At 44.9% G+C, this 20,717-nt stretch overlaps 1 protein-coding gene across 4 annotated transcripts in view; it reads right to left on the reverse strand.

The window, feature by feature from the left end:
* Positions 1-20,717, reverse strand: part of LOC121286299 (unconventional myosin-XVIIIb-like) — a 341,286-nt gene that overhangs the window by 105,820 nt on the left and 214,749 nt on the right. For all 4 annotated transcript variants that reach the window (XM_041203361.1, XM_041203360.1, XM_041203359.1 and 1 more), the window contains exons 25-29: positions 17,038-17,140; positions 15,621-15,745; positions 14,354-14,508; positions 7,843-7,966; positions 1,749-1,949 (exon numbers count right to left, since the gene is read on the reverse strand). In XM_041203361.1, coding sequence (XP_041059295.1) covers positions 1,749-1,949; positions 7,843-7,966; positions 14,354-14,508; positions 15,621-15,745; positions 17,038-17,140 — 708 coding nt within the window. The remainder of the gene's footprint in view (positions 1-1,748; positions 1,950-7,842; positions 7,967-14,353; positions 14,509-15,620; positions 15,746-17,037; positions 17,141-20,717) is intronic.

Consider the following 20,717-nt stretch of genomic DNA (forward strand, 5'->3'; position numbering starts at 1 on the left):
TAACAATCATAACCATAGAATCAACCACACTGCACAGAAGGAGGCCATTCAGCCCACCATGTCTGTGCTGGCTCTAAGCATTATCAAAGTAGTTCCGCGCACCCTCTCTTTCCCCATGGCCCTGAAAATGAAAAGAAAGGGGAATCCTGATGGATTTTTCTTTCCTCCATCCTTGCCCAAGGCACTGGGGTCAGTTATAGCACATCTGGCACCACCCTGATGGAGATCAGCCAACTAAGTACAGAGCCGGAATTGAACTTGGGACCACTTGGTAGCACACTGATTGGTATATTTAACAACTAAGCATTGGGAGAAAATAGATGCATTGACAGGAACAATTTCTGCTTCATACCAACAGCCAGCTCAAAGTACAAATACAGATTCAGAGCTCAACAAATGATAGACCAAAGTGATGTAAGGCATCTGGAGGCAGTACTCACATTGAGCTATTTAAGCTGATTAAAGTACTTGATAGGGTAGATGGAGATAAATTATTTCCTCTGCTGGGGGAATCCAAAACAAGAGGGCATAACCTCAAAATTAGAGCTACAACTTTACTCAGGAAGCACTTCATCTCACAAAAGGTAGTAAAAATCTGCAACACCTACCCCACCCCCACTATAAAATAGAAAGCTGTTGAGGCTGGGGACAGTCAATGGAAAATGTCAAAACAGGTATTGCTAGATAGTTGTTAGGTAAGGGTATTAAGGGTTAGGAAACTAAAGTGGGTAGGTGGAGTTGAAACATAGATCAGCTATCAATAGATGGTGGAATACACTCAATGGGCTGAATGGCCTGTACCTTCTCCTGTGTTCTTATCACAGTTCTGGGCATGCAGGAATCCAGATTCATTCAGATCTATCCCTAAACAGGTCAGTTAAAATGCAAACCAGGGATAATTCCCAGTGGGACCCTGACTACCAGTCACAGTGAAAGTGCATGCACGATGGTAATAACTCCGACTTAGTTTGTGTATACAGGCTGCCTTATACCACATCATTCTTGTTTTTTTGTTCCCTTTCTGTAGCTTAGAGAACGGTTTTTGCTTCTGATACCTCGCTGCAATAGGACATAGGACACTCATAAATAGATCTCTAGTCCATCACCAACTCAATCACCATCATCCACTCCTCTTCTCCACCCCGCCCCCCCCCCCCAACATTACAGAAAAGTATGTCCACAAGATGGCACAGTGACTGCACTGCCAACTGGGAGATCAGATTTCAAAAAGCTCATCAGACTCAGATTTTCTCACGCGTTTTCCAGTCAAACCTTTTGCCATCCTGAGGGAGAAGTTAACAACAGGACATCCCGGTGGGAGCCTCGGCACAATGGTCAAATAATTGACGGACAAGCGCACAGATTACAGCTGAGGGAATGTTTCCACAAGGCAGGGAGAGCAGAGAAAATATGAGGGTGGAGGGGGGGAGGAGGAGAAAGTTCATTATGGTTCTTCAATCAGTGAAAACTGGATGACAATTTCAGATACGGGCCAACCTTTGGGGCACTACAATGGGGTCAGGACCGGTAGAATAGGGATCAGAAAATTGGCCCAAGTTCGTGCTCTTGATCTCCACACAGCATCCCCTGCTGTGACTCTGAATGTGGAGAGGCTAGAGGCTTGATTCTGATGTCCTCCACAACTGCATAGCCTGTTGCCACTCACTTTAGATTGGGAAAGGAAAAGCTATGAGTTAAAGATATTACTCGGGTGGCCCTGGTTGCTGGACGAGCAGATCCTGCCTGACCTGCTCCAGTTGTTCTATGGTTCCCGCTTGTTTGCTGTTCTCTTTACTTTGTTCCTTTGTTGTAGCCTCCAGATGTCGAAGCTGCTTCTTTATCTGTGCCACAGTCTCCTTGCTCTGCGGCTCAGGGGACGTGAGTTCACACAGTTCCACGTTCAGCTCTGCTACTTTCTGGTTCAGGGTTGTGACCTCAGATTCTTTTCCCTAACAAACAGGACAGAAATTTGAAAAAAAAAAACAGCATTGACTTTCTTGGCAACTTCAGTATCTGGAGCTTTCTGCACAGTGCTGTGTGTTCAAGTGACAATCCTATTCATTTCTTGGAGTAGGGAAAATCAGAGGTGACGTGCAGTCCCATTCCCTGTTTGAGAGAGAAGGCAAGAGGGATGCTCAACCAAGCATCTTATATGAACCGACTTAGTCATTTTTTTTCTTTATGCTTTTATGGGATGTGGACTTCGTTGGCTGGGCCAGCTTTTATTGCCCATCCCTAATTTAACCTTGAGAAGGTGGTGGTGAGCTGCCTTCTTGAACCACTGCAGTCCCTGTGGTGTAGGTACACAGTAGGGAGGGGGTTTCAGGATTTTGACAAAGGAATGGCGATATTCCAGAACATACGCTCCTGTTTACAAGTGACAGCCCAGATTTTGTAATACGTGGGGCCCTAACAATTCTCCTTGATCTTTTAATTCATGACATCTTTGTTTCTGCAACCACACAACTCCATTAAACTCAGAATAGATTGTCACAGAAATCTCCAGAGCATAAAAATTGGCCACCACATGGACAGAGGGCTGTTGTGAAGTGCTACACAGATAGGTAAATAGGGGAATAATAAAGTGCAAAGAACTTATTAAACTGTCCTAGGATTTAAGCAACACCTTTACACTGGAGCGCTGCTCTGGGCTGCAGTAGAGTGCTTAAATTGGAGTTTGGTGACTGAGGGAATTTAAGAATTAATTTCTATCTAAAATCTAATCTTTCTTAAATTTAGTAATTAACTAAAAGTTGCTGTTTGGACTGGAAGGAGGTGAGTTTTAGGCCAGCTTTAAAACAGGGTTTATACAGGCTCTGCTTGCAGCTACAACTAGTTAATTGGAGAACTGGCTTAAACGGGTTTTCAGAGGCTAGATTCAGAGAGTACAAAAACAGGCCATCTTACAGTGCTGACTTTGTCTGCACTGGAGTGATGCTTTGGGCTGCAGTAGATTGCTTAAGTTGGAGTTTGGTGACTGAGGGAGAGCAGTGAGGAGGAACGAGGTGATCCTTTGAGTACCGTGAGTACGGTCATGTAAGTATTTCCTACTTTTATCACTTATAGTTTTTAAGGTCTTATTTTGTGGTTCATCATTTGTAGACTATATTCTGTAACAGCAGGGAGCAGGGAAGAAGGGCCCTAGAGTAATTGATATTATTTGATATTAAGCATCTTCCAAAAGGGTTAATTTAATTTAAAGGGATAAGTCATGGCAGGAGAGTTCAAAGCCATGATGTGCTCCTTCTGCTCTATGTGGGAAGCCAGGAACATTTCCAGTGCCCTGGGTCAGCATGTGTGGGGGAAGCATCTCCAGCTGCAGCTCCTGCAAGCCCGGGATTCAGAGCTGGTGCAGCGGAGAGTATCGTGAATAGCACGTGTAGAGAGGTGGTCACACTGCATGCTAAGAGTCCACAGGCAGGAAGGTGACTACCAGGCAGAGCAAGAGGACTAGGCAAGCAGTACAGGAACCTCCTGTGGTTATTCCCCTGCAAAACAAATATAACGCTTTGGATACTATTGAGGGGAATGGCCTCTCAGGGAAAACAGCAACAGCCAAATTCATTGCATGATGGTTGGCTCTGCTTCACAGGGGAGGAGTAAAAAGTGTGGGAATGCTATAGTTATAGGGGATTCAATTGTAAGGGGAATAGACTGGCATTCCTGTAGCTGCAAATGAGACTCCATGATGGTATGTTGCCTCCGTGGTGCTAGGGTCAATGATGGCTCAGGGCGGCTATAGGACATTCTGAAGGGGGAGGGTGAACAGCCAGTGGTTGTGGTACACATTGGTACAAACAACATAGGTAAAAAAAAGGGGATGAGGTCCTAAAAGCAGAATATAGGGAGTTAGGAAGTAAGTTGAAAAGTAGGACCTCAAAGGTAGTGATCTCAGGATTACCAACAGTGCCACATGTGAGTCAGAGTAGAAATAGCAGGATATATCAGATGAACAGTTGGCTGAAGAGCTGGTGTGAGGGGGAGGGTTTCAGATTCCTGGGACATTGGGACTGGTTCTGAGGGAGGTGGGACCAAAACAAACTGGACAGGTTACACCTGGGCAGGACTGGGACTGATGTCCTAGGGGAAATATTTGCTAGGGTGGTTGGGGAGAGTTTAAACTAAATTAACAGGGGGTTGGGAACCAATGCAAAGAGTCAGAGGAGGGGAAATCAAGGTCAAGAACAAAGACAGAAAGGGGAATAAGAAAGGTGATAGGCAGAAAAATCAAGGGCAAGAATCAAACAGGGCCTCAGTGAAAAATAGTGGGAACGGGACAAGTAATGTTAAAAAGACAAACCTTAAAGCTTTGTGCCTTTAGGCAAGGAGCATTCGCAATAAAGTGGATGAATTAACCACATAAATAGATGTAAACACGTATGATATAGTCGGGATTACGACATGGCTGCAGGGTGACCAGGGATGGGAACTGAACATCCAGGGGTATTCAGTATTTAGGAAGGACAGGCAAAAAGGAAAAGGCGGTGGAGTTGCATTGCTGGTTAAAGAGGAAATTAACGCGATAGCGAGGAAAAATATTAGCTCCGATGATGTGGACTCTGTATGGGTAGAGCCGAGAAACGACAAGGGGCAAAAAATGTTAACGGGGGTTGTATATAGACACCCAAACTGTAGTGGTGACGTTGGGAATGACATTAAACAGGAAATTAGAGACACATGCAATAAAGGAACATCTGTAATTATGGGTGATTTTAATCTACATATAGATTGGGCAAATCAAATTAGTAACAATACCATAGAGGAAGAATTCCTGGAATGTATACGGGATGTTTTTATGGACCAATATGTTGAGAAACCAACTAGAGAACAAGCCATCCTACACGGGGTATTGTGTAATGAGAAAGGAATAATTGGCAATCTAGTTGTGTGAGGCCCCTTGGGGATGAGTGACCATAGTATGATAGAATTCTTCATCAAGATGGAGAGTGACGTAGTTGATTCTGAGACTAGGGTCCTGAATCTTAATAAAGGAAACTACGATGGTATGAGGTGCGAGTTGGCTATGATGGATTGGGAAACGTTACTTAAAGGGATGACGGTGGAGAGGCATGGCAAACATTCAAAGAGTGCATGGGAGAACTGCAACAATTGTTTATTCCTGTCTGGCACAAAAGGAAAATTGGAAAAGTGGCCAAACCATGCCTTACAAGGGAAATTTGAAACAGTATTAGATCCAAGGAAGAGGCAGACAAATTGGCCAGAAAAAACAACAGACCTGAGGATTAGGAGCGCTTTAGAATTCAGCAAAGGAAGACTAAGGGATTAAGTAAGAAGGGGAAAATAGAATACAAGAGTAAGCATAGGGGGAACATAAAAACTGACTGTAAAAGTTTCTATAGGTAGGTGAAGAGAAAAAAAATTGGTGAAGCCAAATGTAGGTCCCTTACAGTCAGAAAAAGGAGAATTTATAATGGAAAACAAAGAAATGGCTAACCAACTAAATACATACTGTGGTTCTGTCTTCACAAAGGAGGACACAAATAACATACCAGGAATATGGGGGAACACAGGGTTTAGTGAGCGGGAGGAACTGAAAGAAATCAGTATTAGTAGGGAAATGGTCTTGGAGAAATTGACGGAATTGAAGGCCGATAAATCCCCAGGGCCTGATAATCTACATCCCAGAGTACTTCAGGAAGTGAACCTAGAAATAGTGGATGCATTGGTGGTCATCTTCTGAGATTCTATAGACTCTGGAACAGTTCCTACAGATTGGAGGGTAGCTAATGTAACCCCACTATTTAAAAAGGGAGGTAGAGAGAAAACATGGAATTATAGACCAGTCAGCCTGACATCGGTAGTGGGGAAAATTCTAGAGTCCATTATAAAAGATTTAATAACTGAGCACTTGGAAAACAGTGGCAGAATCAGACAGAGTCAGCATGGATTTATGAAAGGGAAATCATGCTTGACAAATCTACTGGAATTTTACGAGAATGTAACTAGTAGAGTTGATGAGGAGGAGCCAGTGGATGTGGTTTATTTGGGCTTTCAAAAGGCATTCGACAAAGTCCCACATAAGAGATTAGCATGTAAAATTAAAGCGCATGGGATTGGGAGTAGTGTATTGAGATGGATAGAAAGCTGGTTGGCAGACAGGAAACAAAGATTAGGAATAAATAGGTCTTTTTCCAAATGGCAGGCAGTAACTAATGAGGTACCGCAGGGATCAGTGCTGGAGCCCCAGCTATTCACAATATATATTAATGATTTAGTTGAATGAAGTAAATGTAAATCTCCAAATTTGCAGATGACACAAAGCTGGGTGGGGGAGGGTGAGCTGTGAGGAGGATGCAGAGATGCTTCACTGTGATTTGGACAAGCTGAGTGAGTGGGCAAATGCATGGCAGATGCAGTATAATGTGGATAAATGTGAAGTTATCCACTTTGGTAGCAAAAACAGGAGGGCAAATTATTATCTGAATGGCTATAAATTGAGAGCGGGGAATGTGCAACGAGACCGGGGTGTCCTCGTACACCAGTCGCTGAAGGTAAACATGCAGGTGCAGCAGGCGGTAAAGAAGACCATGTTGGCCTTCATAGCAAGAGCATTCGAGTACAGGAGCAGGGATGTCTTGCTGCAATCGTACAGGGCCTTGGTGAGACCGTACCTGGAATATTGTGTGCAGTTTTGGTCTCCTTATCTGAGGAAGGATGTACTTGCTATAGAGGAAGTGCAGCGAAGGTTTAGCCGAATGATTCCTGGGATGGCGGGACTGACATATGAGGAGAGATTGAGTCGGTTAGGATTATCTTCGCTGGAGTTCAGAAGAATGAGGGGGATCTCATAGAAACCTATAAAATTCTAACAGGACTAGACAGGGTAGATGCAGGAAGGATGTTCCCGATGATGGGGGAGTCCAGAACCAGGGGTCACAGTCTGAGGATATGGGGTAGACAATTTAGGACTGAGAAGAGGAGAAATTTCTTCACCCAGAGAGTGGTGAGCCTGTGGAATTCGCTACCACAAAGTAGTTGAGGCCAAAACATTGTATGTTTTCAGGAAGGAGTTAGATATAGCTCTTGGGGCAAAAGGGATCAAGGATATGGGGAGAAAGCAGGAGCAGGCTATTGAGTTGGATGATCAGCCATGATCATAATGAATGGCAGAGCAGGCTCGAAGGGCCGACTGACCTACTCCTGCTCCTATTTTCTAAGTTTCTATGTTTCTAATTGGCTACCAATGTACAGGCAGATGGTCAGTGCTATCTGTCCACTAAAGGTAGCTGCCTATGATAAGTGTAGGTGGTGCAAGTGGTGGGGACTGTATTTCACTGGGCATGACCTCCAACACACAGCTGCTCATATGTTGTTCACTGGTGTAAGTGAGGAATCTAAGGCTGATGCACTGTAACAAGTGCATGGGTGGCACACATCAATGGCCTTTGCACCATGAGACAGGCAGTCTGTCATTTATTTACCCTCCATTACACATGCACACACACCAGCCATGCTAAGTAGAAACCAATGGTCTCTTCAGAGAATGGAGAGGTATTCATGCCTTTTTTTCCAGTGATCTATTTCTGCATAGTAGAATGTTGGAGGTCCAGTCTACCCTTGTCTAGACATTGCACTTGGAAAGCCAAGGAAGGGGAAAAAGAGAAAATTACCTTAACAAGTAAAGGACAAAGAGAGGTACAGCTCTTAGCAGCTAGAAAGATGCTGTTCAACCAGGAGTTGTTTGCTCAGGCCATAAGGGTTATTTCAAACTCAGGTGAAATAAGCGTTTATGTTCTATGCTTACGATCACCAATCTGTAGCTATCTTAAGATTCAGACTGCTGGAACGGTTAAAGGAATCATGCCGTAATCTGTGTCTCACCTGCAGATTCTGCTGTGTTCGATAAAGTTCTGTCCGCAACATTTGGTTTTCCTGTGAGACCTTTTCGCGAAGGGTCTTCTCAAAGGCAGCTTCGCCAAGAGCTTGGGCCAGCTCCATGTCGAACCTTGTCAGATAAAATGAAGCAAAAGTGGAATAACTACAATGAGAATGAATTAGAGTCAAGCTTTTCATTGAACTTCTGATGGTAAAACAATGTCACAAGCCATCGATGAAGGAGGTGAAGAAAAGGACCAAGTTTAACAGTATTAATCAACAATTTCGATCTCAGACCAGACCCAAAACCAATTCTTAAAAAAGCATCTCTTTCAGTGAACTGGAAGTCCATTAACTCCATTAACAAGCGGCCAGTTCTGTTGACAATGTCACAACTGTAACGAATGAGTGCATTATTTCTTTTCCCCTCCTTTTCTGACATAACCCATTTTTAAAATAAATTGCTATGAACATGCTTGTGATATTGCCAGACAAACATTTACTGCCTTCATTTGATATTTCCATGTCCATTATTTTAATGGAAGAATTACCCTAAATCATTACAATTAGCTTTACGTGCCTATTAAAATAGTGTTCTCAGAACTGTGAGTCTGCCGTGTTAAATCTTCATTGCTCTGACAATCCACTGGGTGGTTTAAGAAGGAAATGCTAACGGCGATGGTCTTCTCAGATTGGGGTTCAGGACCTTTTTAGAACAAAGGAGTACAGTTTTACTGTGTATCTAACTGTGTTGGTGAATTTGGATGTGCTTGATGTTCACATTGGTTCCTAAAGTAAGCTACTTAACTCTCCAACATTGACATCTCTCACTCTGATAAGCACAAAATAAGTCTTAAAAACTAAATTCCCACAGTGCAGAGAATGGTCAGGTTTCAATTGCCACTTGACCAATGCCAGTATTATTTTTATTTTGTGATTTAGTGAATAGCTTGCTGACATATGGCCTGAATATTCACAATGATGAAGACACTCTCCATCATTGCAAAAGTGGCAGAAGAGGCCGAAATAAAGAAGTCCCGCCCCCAAACACGGGACCTACCATTTTCACGGGGGCAGGAAATGAGCCCAGGTTGGGATTAGCACATGCACATTTCATGGAGGCAGCTGCCCATATCAAACTTCAGTTGCCTCCAGTTGATTTCATTAGCTAGGAGTGATGCACATGATGTGTGCAGATTAGACCTGGTTGGAGAAGATATAAACTTTGCTAAGTCTTTTGAAAAGATGGGGTACCCTTTTGCAGAGATGGGTCCCCCTTTGAATATGTTCCCAGGACATCTTTGGGAGAAGTAGGCTGCCGTTTTGGAGGTGTAAGGTGCCCTTTAGGATTGTTAAAAGTGGACATGAATGTGCATAAAAAAGTGTATAAACTCATTGGAACTGTCATGCAGACTGTCAAGAGGAACTGTCAAAAGTGTCAAAAGCAACTACCAAGAGGGACTTTCAAAAGTGTCAAAAATGTCAAAAGCAACTGTTAAGATGTCAAGATATTTAAAACTCCTGTCCTTTAAATCTTTGAAAAAGCTGTGTGGAGTGTTAAAAAAAATAATTGCTTGCTATTTCACTCTGTTGACATAAACCTCAGGCGATCACTACTGGATTTGTGCTGCATGAGTGATTTCACAATCATACATGATCACATTGGGGGTGTCTTACATTTTACAGTTTGATTGACAGTTTCAAGTGGTTAAAGTCTCCTTCAAGGCGGACTATGGATTCCAATGCTTGTTTTTTCAATAAGGGGTTAAACACATGAATGAAAAGCTTTTCTATAAGGGATTGGGTATTTGAAGGAATTTAAACGTAGTGAATAGATTATTATGAATGAGGATGTTTTGAAAAAAAATAAAGTCTGTAATGGACACTTAGAGCTATATTTTATTTAATCTCAGCATTGTTCCTGAGGTCTGCCCATGATGGATACTAGGTGTGTTGGCACAGTAGATGTGAGGATAAAAGGGTGGTGGGTGTGGGCATGGATTGGCGCTAGATTGGCATGGGGATATAAAGGGCCATGAGGGATGGATAGAGGGCCATAGATTGTCATGGGGCTAATAAAGGACCATGGGTGGTGAGCAGAGGGCATGACATGGCATGGAAGGGCAAGGGGAATGTGTGCACAAGGTGAGGGGGTTTGAGGGGTGAATGCTGAAAGTCTGTGTTTTATTTTAACGCATTTTTAAAAAACTCTTTGACAAAGTGCCAATGCACTGAGGCAGGCCCTCCGCCCAGCCCACCTCTGCACCCGGCAGCCTCCGCACTTGTTCTGGGGTCACCCGGCCACACTAGAGAACCCTGCCACCCCAGAATGAAAATCTCAACTTCCGGGGCACTTTCTCCCAGGTCAAGTTTGTGGAGCTGGGAAACGTTGCAACTCTGCACTCACGACCTGGGAGAGAAAATTCAGGCCTAGCTATCTGGTGTTCGCCTTGGGTCAATGGTAGCAGTCCCACCTCATGAGATCAGGACCCACTCCAGGATTAAGCTCATAAAACTCAGCTGCCGCTCCAGTGCAGTACCAAGGGAGTGCTGCTAAACTGAGGCCCCACCTGCCCTCTCAGGTGGACATAAATTATCCCATGATGTCACATGAAGGAGAGTAAGCGAAGTTCTCCTGGGCAGCATTGATCGCTCAACCAGTAGCATTGGAACAGTTTAATTGCTGATGTATCCCACTGCTGCCTGAGGGATGTACCCATGTACAAATTCACTGCTACATTACGACAGTGGCTATATTTCAATCATCAAGCAGTACAGGGCATCCTAAAATTGGGAAAGCTTCTATATAAATATAATTTATTTTTTCTATTAAGAGCACTGGTTAAAGAGCTTCAGGAGCAGAATTTTACAACCCACAGGTGAGCCCGCACCAGATCCAATCGGGTGTAAAATAGCGTCCCGATGCCATCGTGCACTCCTGTGATAATTCAATCCAGCGGATGCCGGAGCTGCACCCACCATTAATTAACAGGCCGCTTAAGGCCATTAACAGCTCAATTGAAGCCGATTTTTTTGCTGCCCGTGCGATTTCACGCTTGTCGTACAGACAAAGCAGCCTGGTGACATTTTCAAAAAACTCACCCAAGGGCAGAATGAAAAGGGTCAGCAGCATTGCCATTGTGAGTATTGAGGAGTTTGGTAGATAGTTTGCTGTTGGTACTTGACAGCTTCATCTCTGTTCTGAGCTTCATTCTGAGCATTTCCGGCTTCATTTCAGGATTCATTGCTGTCTCCAAGGCCCCCAGAGGATTCAGATCGTGTGGACCCTCCCAGGTATCAGGCAGCCTTCCCTTACCCGGATAATGGGGATTGTGGTCTCTGCTGGTGGCATCTCCTCTTAGGAGGACGAGAGGGGCAGATGGGAGAGGAAGCTAGGTGCGCCTGTGCAGCCTCCAGAGGAGGGACCTGTGGGAGGAGAGTCGCAAGCACAAGGGGCGCAGGGCCAGCAGGTAGTCCAAGGTGGAAAGGGTCGCTGAAGACACCACTACCCTGCTGCTAGGGTTTACAGGCAGCGATGCAGCTACCTCAATATGTCCAGGGAGGAGCACGCTGAGGGCATAGACCCAGACCTCGGTAACCTTCAGGGAGGCAGGGACACCAGGGATGCCTTGATCCAATGCTCCTTCAGCTAGGCTGCCAAAGATCAGCTTCAACCTCATGTCAGGGCTGCTGCCTCCATCCCAGATATCTGAAAGGACCCTTTCATTTGAACACAAAGAACACTCAGTGCCTGTGCAATAAAGTTCAGAGCCACTTAATGCCAGCATTGCATACTGCCGTGCCCTGCACCAATAAAATAAAAAGGTGAAACACACTCAGGCCATGACGACAAAAGCAAAATTTATTTCATTTTGACAATTCCAAACTATTTACTTAAACTGCTCTGGCCTTCATTCCCAGACCAGTATAGATAAAGTAAACAAAAATGAACATAAAATCACCCATGGCCTGTCCCTCTTGTGCTCATTGTGCCTTTAACTTACACTTGTGAATGCTGCGTCTAGGTGCTCCCCCCTCGCAGGCACCAGCATTGAAGAAGGCCTGCTGATTCTGGCGTCTTGCTGGCCTAGATTACCTTGGAGGTCGTCCTCTGGCCAGTGGAGCCTGTGCTGGCCCTGCCTGGGAGGAAGCAGCCAGTGCCACAGCTGGCATCTCTCCAGTCACTGCAGACTCATTAGATGTGACGGTCACTGGTGGAGGGGTAGAGGAGCTGCTGCCATCATCAGAGCACCCTGAGAGGGGCCCGCAGAGATGCCAAGCAGCTGATGCACCAACATGAGTTCGCTCTGGACCTCCCTGCTCACTACTGATGGACGGGCACCTAGCTGGAATACTTGGTGCCTCATCCATCTTCCATACTGGAATTGACTAGCTGAGGTCAGTGCCTGTGTGAGGGGTTGCAGGTCCGAGCCCAATCCCAGGAACCCCTCATTCTGTCCCTGGAGCTGCCTTTCCATGAAAGTCCCCACTCTCTCAGTGGAGGAGGCAGTGCGCTCAGTCATGGGGGTCAACGCAGTGCTGATGCTACATATGGGCTTCTCCTTAACAGAGACCATGGCACACATACCCTCATGGATCTCTGCCAGATCCTCCCACACATCTCGCTGGAGATCCAGCATCTGCCACCTAATGGACGACTCCAGAGGCTCGTCATCAGCCTTTAACTGAGCATCGTCCTGGTCCCCAGCAGTCCACCAACTGCCAGCACTCTCCAGCTACACCTCAAGCGAGTGTGAAGTGCCCTCACCAATATGCTCCAAGATACTAGCCGCCGAACTAATGCCCACTGAGGTGCTAGTATCTGCGCTGGTGCCTGCTTCAGAGAGCGAGTGTGATGCAGGTGCAACAGAAGCTCGGTGGTTCCCCCAGTGTCAGGGGTGGTCCTTTGGGGTCCGTAGAGCGAACGCCTGCTGGCGAACCTAAAAGGGAGAACAAAGACATCATAAAGTCATTGCACTGTCACTGCACATGCCAGGCAGCCTGGGGAGAGCACGGAGACTTGCATCATGGTGCCATTGTCTTTCAATGATCAATGGGGACTCCAGGTTCGAGGCTCACATCAATGAAGAGACTACACCAGAATGGTGGCAGAATCCGAAATTCTCACCTCTGTGCACTTCGTCTGCGCCCCCCCCCACCTCTCCATGCTGGGTTGCACAGGGAGCAGCCGGCTCTCAAGCTCCAAGGCATCTTGCTCGAACCTGCTGAGCAGCAGGAGGTTGAGCTGCCCTCCAACTGTATGTGCCCTCTCTGCCTGGTTATGCCTTATCTTCTCCTGAAAGAACAGAGGAGCATGGATTAGTCCACTTCTACCTGCAGCACTGTTGCAGCCTGGCCAACCCTATATGAGGAACACCTCCCAGGGCACAACTGAGTCGTGGCCCTCGAGCAGTAAGGAACTCAGTCCAAGCAGACGGGGCTCAACCCCTTGGCCAGCTCCAGTGTCATTGACAGTTGGCACTCAGACTCTAGCACCCCTGAGATCCACGGGGGGATGACCAGACCTTAATACTTCTGCACACTGACCCATGCCAACATGGTACTCACCGTTCCTGAGCGCAACAGGTCATTGAAGTGCTTCCGGCGCTGCATCCATGTGCGCCAAACCATGTCATGGCTGCTCACCATTGCTGTCACCTCCTCTCATGCCCTGTTGGTGAGGTATGGTAGCCTCCTCTTCCATTTTTATACCACCCAACACACCCGCCTGACAACCTCAAAATCTGGCCCCAGAGCCCGACAATATATTTTCAGGAAGGTTGTTTATAAGACTCTGGGTGTAATAGAAGAGACCAGCAATACAGTAGAGTTAATAATGCTACTTCTAGGTACACAGAAATGGCTAATAAATTGGTTCCTATAGAACTGGCAAATGTTTAGCAGCCTCTGCATTTGAAATGGAAATGAACTCCAACTATTGGTAGCAGAATGGAAGAGAGACAATGAACCAAGAGTGGGTCACTTGACTACCACATTTATCAAGAGAACAATGCATGAGGGGGCTTGAAAGTGAATGAAAAAATCGTAATGTCCCCTAAAGATTCTCTGTGATATGATTGTTACTGCACCAATGCAGTTGTGAACTCACTCAGTGATGAAGAATACAGGGGAGCCAGAATAAAAATCTTCATCCTGGGCACATTCTGAGCAAGTTGGAAAGGAAAAAGGTTCAGATAAGTGGCTCAATCTATATCTACAAAGTGATGAAAGAGACTCAAGCGGAATCTGATATCTCCTCCACGACAAGGAGCACTATGGACTCCTTTGTGATCGATATTTTCCAGCGCATTGCCACAAGCATTCAGACATTAATTCCCAGGACAGCCTGCTGTGTGCCTGGAACTGCCGCAGGGAGTTGGCCATGCACACTCTATCAAAAGAGACTAAGGGTGTGACCAAGTACAGCTGCTCCAAGTAGTGTACTGAAAGGAAAACACGGATCAGATTAGTCAGCTAAACAATAACAAGGGCCTGCTCACCTGGAAGTTACTCCTACCTTTTTTGTTTTTTCTCCAGCTCATGATTACGGCTTTGCTGACTTTCCATCAGCACCTTGGTGTCCTCCAGTTCAGAGGTCAAACACTTGCTCTTTCTCCTCAGCTGCTGAACATTCCTCTTGGCACTCTCATAACTTTCCTGAAGGTCTGCAAGCTGACCAGGCCAAAGAAATGAAAACCGTGGGTGACTAGCAAACATGAATAAATCTTTCTTCTAATCACTGCTCATTTCAGTCACTTTGAGGAGCTCGCTTGAGTGTCAGTGCCGTACAACAATCCAAAGTGGCAATCGCACTGAACCAATCTCATTGACGCCTCAGGATAAGATATCATAAAAAGCTAGAGGTCTTTTAACAAAATCAAAGTGATAATAATGTGGTAGTTCAAATGACCAAGGATCCATCTGCCTAGTCCACTGCTTCAGGTGAAAATTAAAGATCACGTTACATTGTTCAAAAAAGAACAGGAGAATTTTGGCATGCTTTTTTAGCAATTTTCACTCAACCGACTCCAAAAACAGGCTGATTAGTTATTGACATCGCTGGCTTTTGTGGGAATTAGATGTGCAGTAATGGCACATAACTCCAAGGCCCATTGCAGGGGGTACTTTATTCTGGTCAAATTTGAAGGCTCCATTGTAGTTTAATTTCTCCCACACATTTTTCATGACGATTCTGCCATCCTGGCAGCATCCAGTGACTTTTTAAAATGTTCAAAATAAATGGAAAAGTGCAAATGGATGGGCCTCGCAGCCAACTGTCTTGACAATCCGAAGGAGTTTTCCTTCAATGGAACCCCACAAAAGAAACAGCAAAACAGCGGAAAATGGTGAAAGATCAAAAGAACCCTCTGGAAATTTCCAGGCTGTTAACTTACCCCCTTGGGGGGGGGGGGGGGGAGGAGGCAATGGCGTAGTGATATTGTCGCTAGACTACTAATCTAGAAACTCAGGGTAATGCTCTGGGGGCCTGGGTTCAAATCCCACTACAGTAGATAGTAGAATTTGAATTCAATAAAAATCTAGAATCAAAAGTCAAATGTTGACCACAAAACCATTGTCAATTGTTGTAAACACCCATCAGGTTCACTAATGTCCTTTAGGGAAGGAAATCTGCTGTCCTTACCTGGTCTGGCCTACATGTGACTCCAGACCCACAGCAATGTGGTTGACCCTGAACAAGGGCAATTAGAGATGGACAATAAATGCTGGCCTGGCCAGTGATGCCCATCCCATGAATGAATTTTTAAAAAATCCAGGTGCCTTACCTTTTGTTCCAGCTCCTTTCTGACCTGTAATTCGGATTCGACCCTTTCCTCAAACGTACGGACCCGTTTCCTGAGAAACTCCATTTCCAGCAATGTACAATCATAGCGCATTTTCCACTCTTCCTCTAAAAAAATAGAAGACATCATAACATTAAGCATGAAGGAGCGTAAACACAAGTGGAACTGTCATAATATCCCCTAATTACAGGGGCTGCGGGTATGATACTGGACTAACAACACTTAGGTTCCCAACATGGGAAGTTGTGAAACTGAACTAAAAAAAAAAAATTATGGGCTAGCCCCAGAAAACAGGCTTGAAAGCTTCTGTAACCTTGTGAAAACCAAACAGGTTCAGTAATGTCCTTCAGAGAAGGTAACCTGTCACTCCTGCCTGATCTGGCCAACATGTGACTCCGGGTCCACAGTATTTGGTTGACTCTTCATGCCACTAGGGAACTTTGAGATGAGTAAAAACGCAGCCCAGCCAGTGTCACCTATGTCTCAAGATCACAAAAAAGGTAAAAAAAGATCAACCAACATTTAGGTATTAATGAAATGTTTCTGAGACATTTTCTGTTTTCATCTCAATCAGTGCAATATTGCATCTGCGTTACTATGGCAGTTGCTATTTCATTTAGTTTGACCCTGTCACAGAACTCCTTTCCCAGAACTCTACACCTCTTCACCTCCTGCTGCTTTCTAAAGTTTCCTCAAAACCATTCTCCTGCTGCCCTAAATTTCCCACATTCCCCTCCTTTTCCTCTCTGCTCAACATCCACCATCTTTCTCTTGCCTCGCAAAGTGCTTTGTAGCACATCCCTCTGTATGTGAGCACCTTCAGGGAAGTAATGCTACCAGTAGCTCCATAAGTTCACAAAGAACCATACTTCAAGATAAACTCCACTTGCTGCTCAGGCTTAAATTAGGCAATGTACTTGTACAATGGGTGGTCCATCTAATGGTGGTTCCCTATGTATCCCACGCATGGTTCAATTGTAAGAATTCTCTCCACAGGGTCAGGAAATTGTCAATTTGGGCTCAGTCCAGCACTTGTCCTCGTCAATAAGGCTGGCACTCCATCGCTACAGTACCGAGGGAGTGCTGTTCTGTTAAGGTGGGATGTGAAACAGAGGCCCTTGTCTGCTGGATCAGGTGGAGGCTATAAATCCGTTTTGTGATGATGGACAAATGAGCTCTGTTGGTGCCCTGGCCAACAGTCCTCCCTCGATTAAAACCACTGACCAACTGGTCATTTACCTTGTTGCTGGCTATGGTACACAGCTGGCAGAGATAGGCTGTTACATTTATGTACATAAAGGGCTTCAATGCCTGAAGCGTTTGGAGATGTTTCTGACATGGTGATAAGCTGTCATATAAATGCAGGTGTCCCTCTATATATTGCATGACTCTGGTTTACCTGTCACTGACGTTCCCAGCTCCCTCATCTGCTGTTGCTGCTGTGCTTCCTCCAACTGCTTCTCCACAGAGTTTAAATTCTTCACCACTTTCTCATACTTAGTCTATGAAAGAAGGAAAAAATGCACACAAACAAATAGAAAAAATAGAAAAAATGAATTCATCATCTAGTCAACACATCATTTGGCCTAAGTCACAGCAATTGAGACTAACCATTCCCGTAAAACAAATTCTTTCAGTATCATAAAAGAGGGAATTCTGTGATGAAAAGAACAACAAATGAAAATGGGCTTGAAGCTGAGCACAAAACAGTAAATATTCTGAATGGCTACTTCCTTTCTTCACATGCGCAACAGGCAATCTCCAAGCAAAAATATCTCAAGTATAATCATTGACTTTATTATAAATGAGATGGGAATTCAGGTCAGCCAGCTTAACATAATTTCCTCGCATTGGATAATATTTATTGCAGGTTCCTGACAGACCAGGGAATAAACTTATAAAACACTGGAAATCATCCGACACTACCAGTAGCTTGGAAACAGACTAATGTAGCCTCCATATTATAGCAAAGGTGACAAAACAGACTCAGCAACAACTTGTATTTATATAACGCTTTTACCATAAAAGGTTCTAAGATGCTTCTTGGGAACATTATAAACTAAAATATGACATTAAGTCACATACGGAGATATTAGACCAAAAGCTTGGTCAAAGAGGTAGGTTTTAAGGAGCGTTTTATGGAGGAAAGAGAGATAGAAGGCCAGAGAGTTTTAGGTTGCAAATTCCAGAACACAGGACCTTGGCAGCTGAAGGTGTGGTCACCAATGGTACAGCAATTAAAATGAGGGATGCCACAAGAAGCCAGGATTGGAGGAGCACAGACATCTCAGAAGGTTGCAGGACCAGAAGATGGGCAAGGCCATGGAGGGATTTGGAAAAAAAGGATGAGAATTTTAATTCAGGCATTGCTTAACCAGGAGGCAATATAGGTCAGGGAGCAGAGGGCTGATGGGTGAACAAGGCTTGGCATGGGTTAGGCCGTGGGCAGCAGAGCTTTAGCTGACACCAGCTTTATGGAGGGTAAGACACAGTGGGGCAGGTTGCTAGCCAGGAATGTATTGGAATAGTCAAGCCCAGAGCTAAAGGCAGTAGCAGGTGAGCTAAGGCATGGCGGATTTGGGCAATGTTACAGAGGTGAATAAAGGCAATCTTGGTGACGACAGGGATTTGCTCATCTCTGTTATTTGGAGAAGTGCCTTTGTGCAACATAGCCATAGGCTTGCCATTGTCATGTAACCTCCAATGTCATCCTTGATGTTTTAATGTTTGAGAGCAGAAGCCATTTCATCCACCACCTGGAACAGGGCATCAGGAGTCTGCAGCTGAAGGTGAGTAGACTATTGTAGGTGCAGGAGAGCCAGAAGCTGTCAGAAACAGCAGAGAATCATTAAACCTTCAGTCTGCAACTTTGTACAGAACATTGGTCACTGGGTAAGTCAGTATGGCTTTGAGTATTCCAGTGCCTGCTTCTATGGAGATGAAGGCAGATTTGGAAATAAATTGTAAATTCTTCCAGTCTCAATGGCAAAACTATGAAATTGCCACAGAGTTAAACAAGAAACCTGAACAAGTAAGAACAGCAACTCTGTTATAAGTGCTGGGGAAAGCTATATTGCATCCTCAAAATCACTGAGGAGCAGAAAAGCCAGTCTTGTGAACTTTTGGAGGCCTTAAGGACTCACTTTGAGCCCTCTACTAATGTTGCTTATAAATGCAGTGTGTCCAACACCAGGGGTCAGGAAGAGGGGGGGAGCATTGATCAGTATGCGACTGCATTGAGATGCCTAGCTGAATCTTGTGGGTTTGAGCAACTGAAGGATGAGCTGGTCAGAAATGGGATTGTCTTTGGGACAAGAGACCCCCACCATGAGTGCACATCTGCTGAGCGAAGAGAAACTTCCTCTCAAGAAAGGTTTTGCCACGTGTAAAAGCTCTGAAGCAGTCATCAGCTGCTGAGTATTGATGGGAGAACTGATAGGGGGCTTTGCACTCTGCTGAGAGGCAGTTCAAGCCTTCCAAGCACAAAACAATGGAGATAAGGGAGAACTATTTGCAGAAGGGCCAGCAGAAAGATCAAGGCCAGAGAGCTGGATGTAAATATTGAGGAGTACACCAGAAAGGAAGCATGTCCAGCGTGGGGAAAGCAGTGCTCTAACTGCAAGAAGCTAAATAAGAAAATATTGCAACTGAAGATGACTGAAGTCAAGCGCATAGGTCATGTACTGACAGCAAAAGGATTTCACCCTGATCCTGATAAGGTGAGAGCTGCAGCGGAGATGCAGCAACCAACAGATGTGAAGGTGGTGCAATGATTTGTTGGATTTGTGAGCTACCTAGCAAAGTTCCTGCCCAGTTTGTCGTCAGAGTGTGAAACGCTACACAAGCTCCCTGCAAAGGATGTTCAATGGTATTAGGGCACAGAACAAGAAGCAACTTTCACTCACATCAAACAACTAGTGACAACATCATCAATGCTGAGGCACCACAGTGTTAACGATGAGGTCGCCCTGCAGTGTGATTCCAGTGAGACAGCAGCCCTCATGCAGCAAGGACAACCAGCTGCATCCAGAGCGTTAACGTAAACTGGACAACCCGACACACAGATTGAGAAAGAATGTCTGGCTATTGTCTTTGCTTGTGAACGTTTTAATCAGTATCTGTTTGGGAGAAACAAAGTGATGGCAGTGTCTGACCACGAACCACTTCACACAGGTCTGTGAAGCTCACAATGTTACTTTGTTTGGTAAAGTACAAGCAGGAGAAGCAGATGTACATCACCAATATGCTGTTCAGAGTTGCGCTGCCTTTGAAGAAAACTGCTGATGTTAGTACAGAGTGTGAAATCTTCCAGATTCAACAAGAAGCAACAGCACAACATGCTCTGGAAGTCATCAATCCAGCAGAGATATTGAATCTGACAGACAAGAGTCTTGCTCAGATCAAGCAAACTGTGCAGCGAGATGTAAAGCTCCAAGTGCTGCACAAAGTAGTGATGAAAGGATGGCTGGAAACCATCAAGGATACACCTATTGTTATAAGAGTGTCAGGCATACAGAGATGAAATGGTTGCCCAAGATGGCATCTTGTACAAAGGAACCAGAGTCATCATCCCTAAGGAGATGAATATCTAGAGGCTGAAGCACATCCATTAAGGAGTCGGGTCTAGTCTGAGGAAAGCAAGAGTAGTCACTACTGGCCAAAAATGAGTGATGAGATTAACAACAACATCAGCCGGTGCAGTGTTTGTAATGAACATCAGGCTGAAGAGCCACTCATGGCTAATGACATCCCAGACAGACCGTGGAAGCTTGGAATAGACCTCTTCATTCTCTTTGGAACTGACTATCTCATCACTGTTCACTTATATTCAGTCTACTGGGAGTTAGATAAGCTGACAGCAATGACATCCAGTGAGATTGTACTAAATAAAAACAGAAAATGCTGGAAAAACTCTGAAGAGTCATAAGGACTCAAAACGTTAACTCTGTTGCTCCCTCCACAGATGTTGTCAGAACTGCTAAGTTTTTCCAGCATTTTCTGTTTTTATTTCAGATTTTCAGCATCCGCAGTATGTTGCTTTTATCTTAGTGAGATTGTAGAATGCCCAAAAGCACACTT

The sequence above is a fragment of the Carcharodon carcharias genome, chromosome 13, assembly GCF_017639515.1.
Source record: "Carcharodon carcharias isolate sCarCar2 chromosome 13, sCarCar2.pri, whole genome shotgun sequence".
NCBI lineage: Eukaryota > Metazoa > Chordata > Chondrichthyes > Lamniformes > Lamnidae > Carcharodon > Carcharodon carcharias.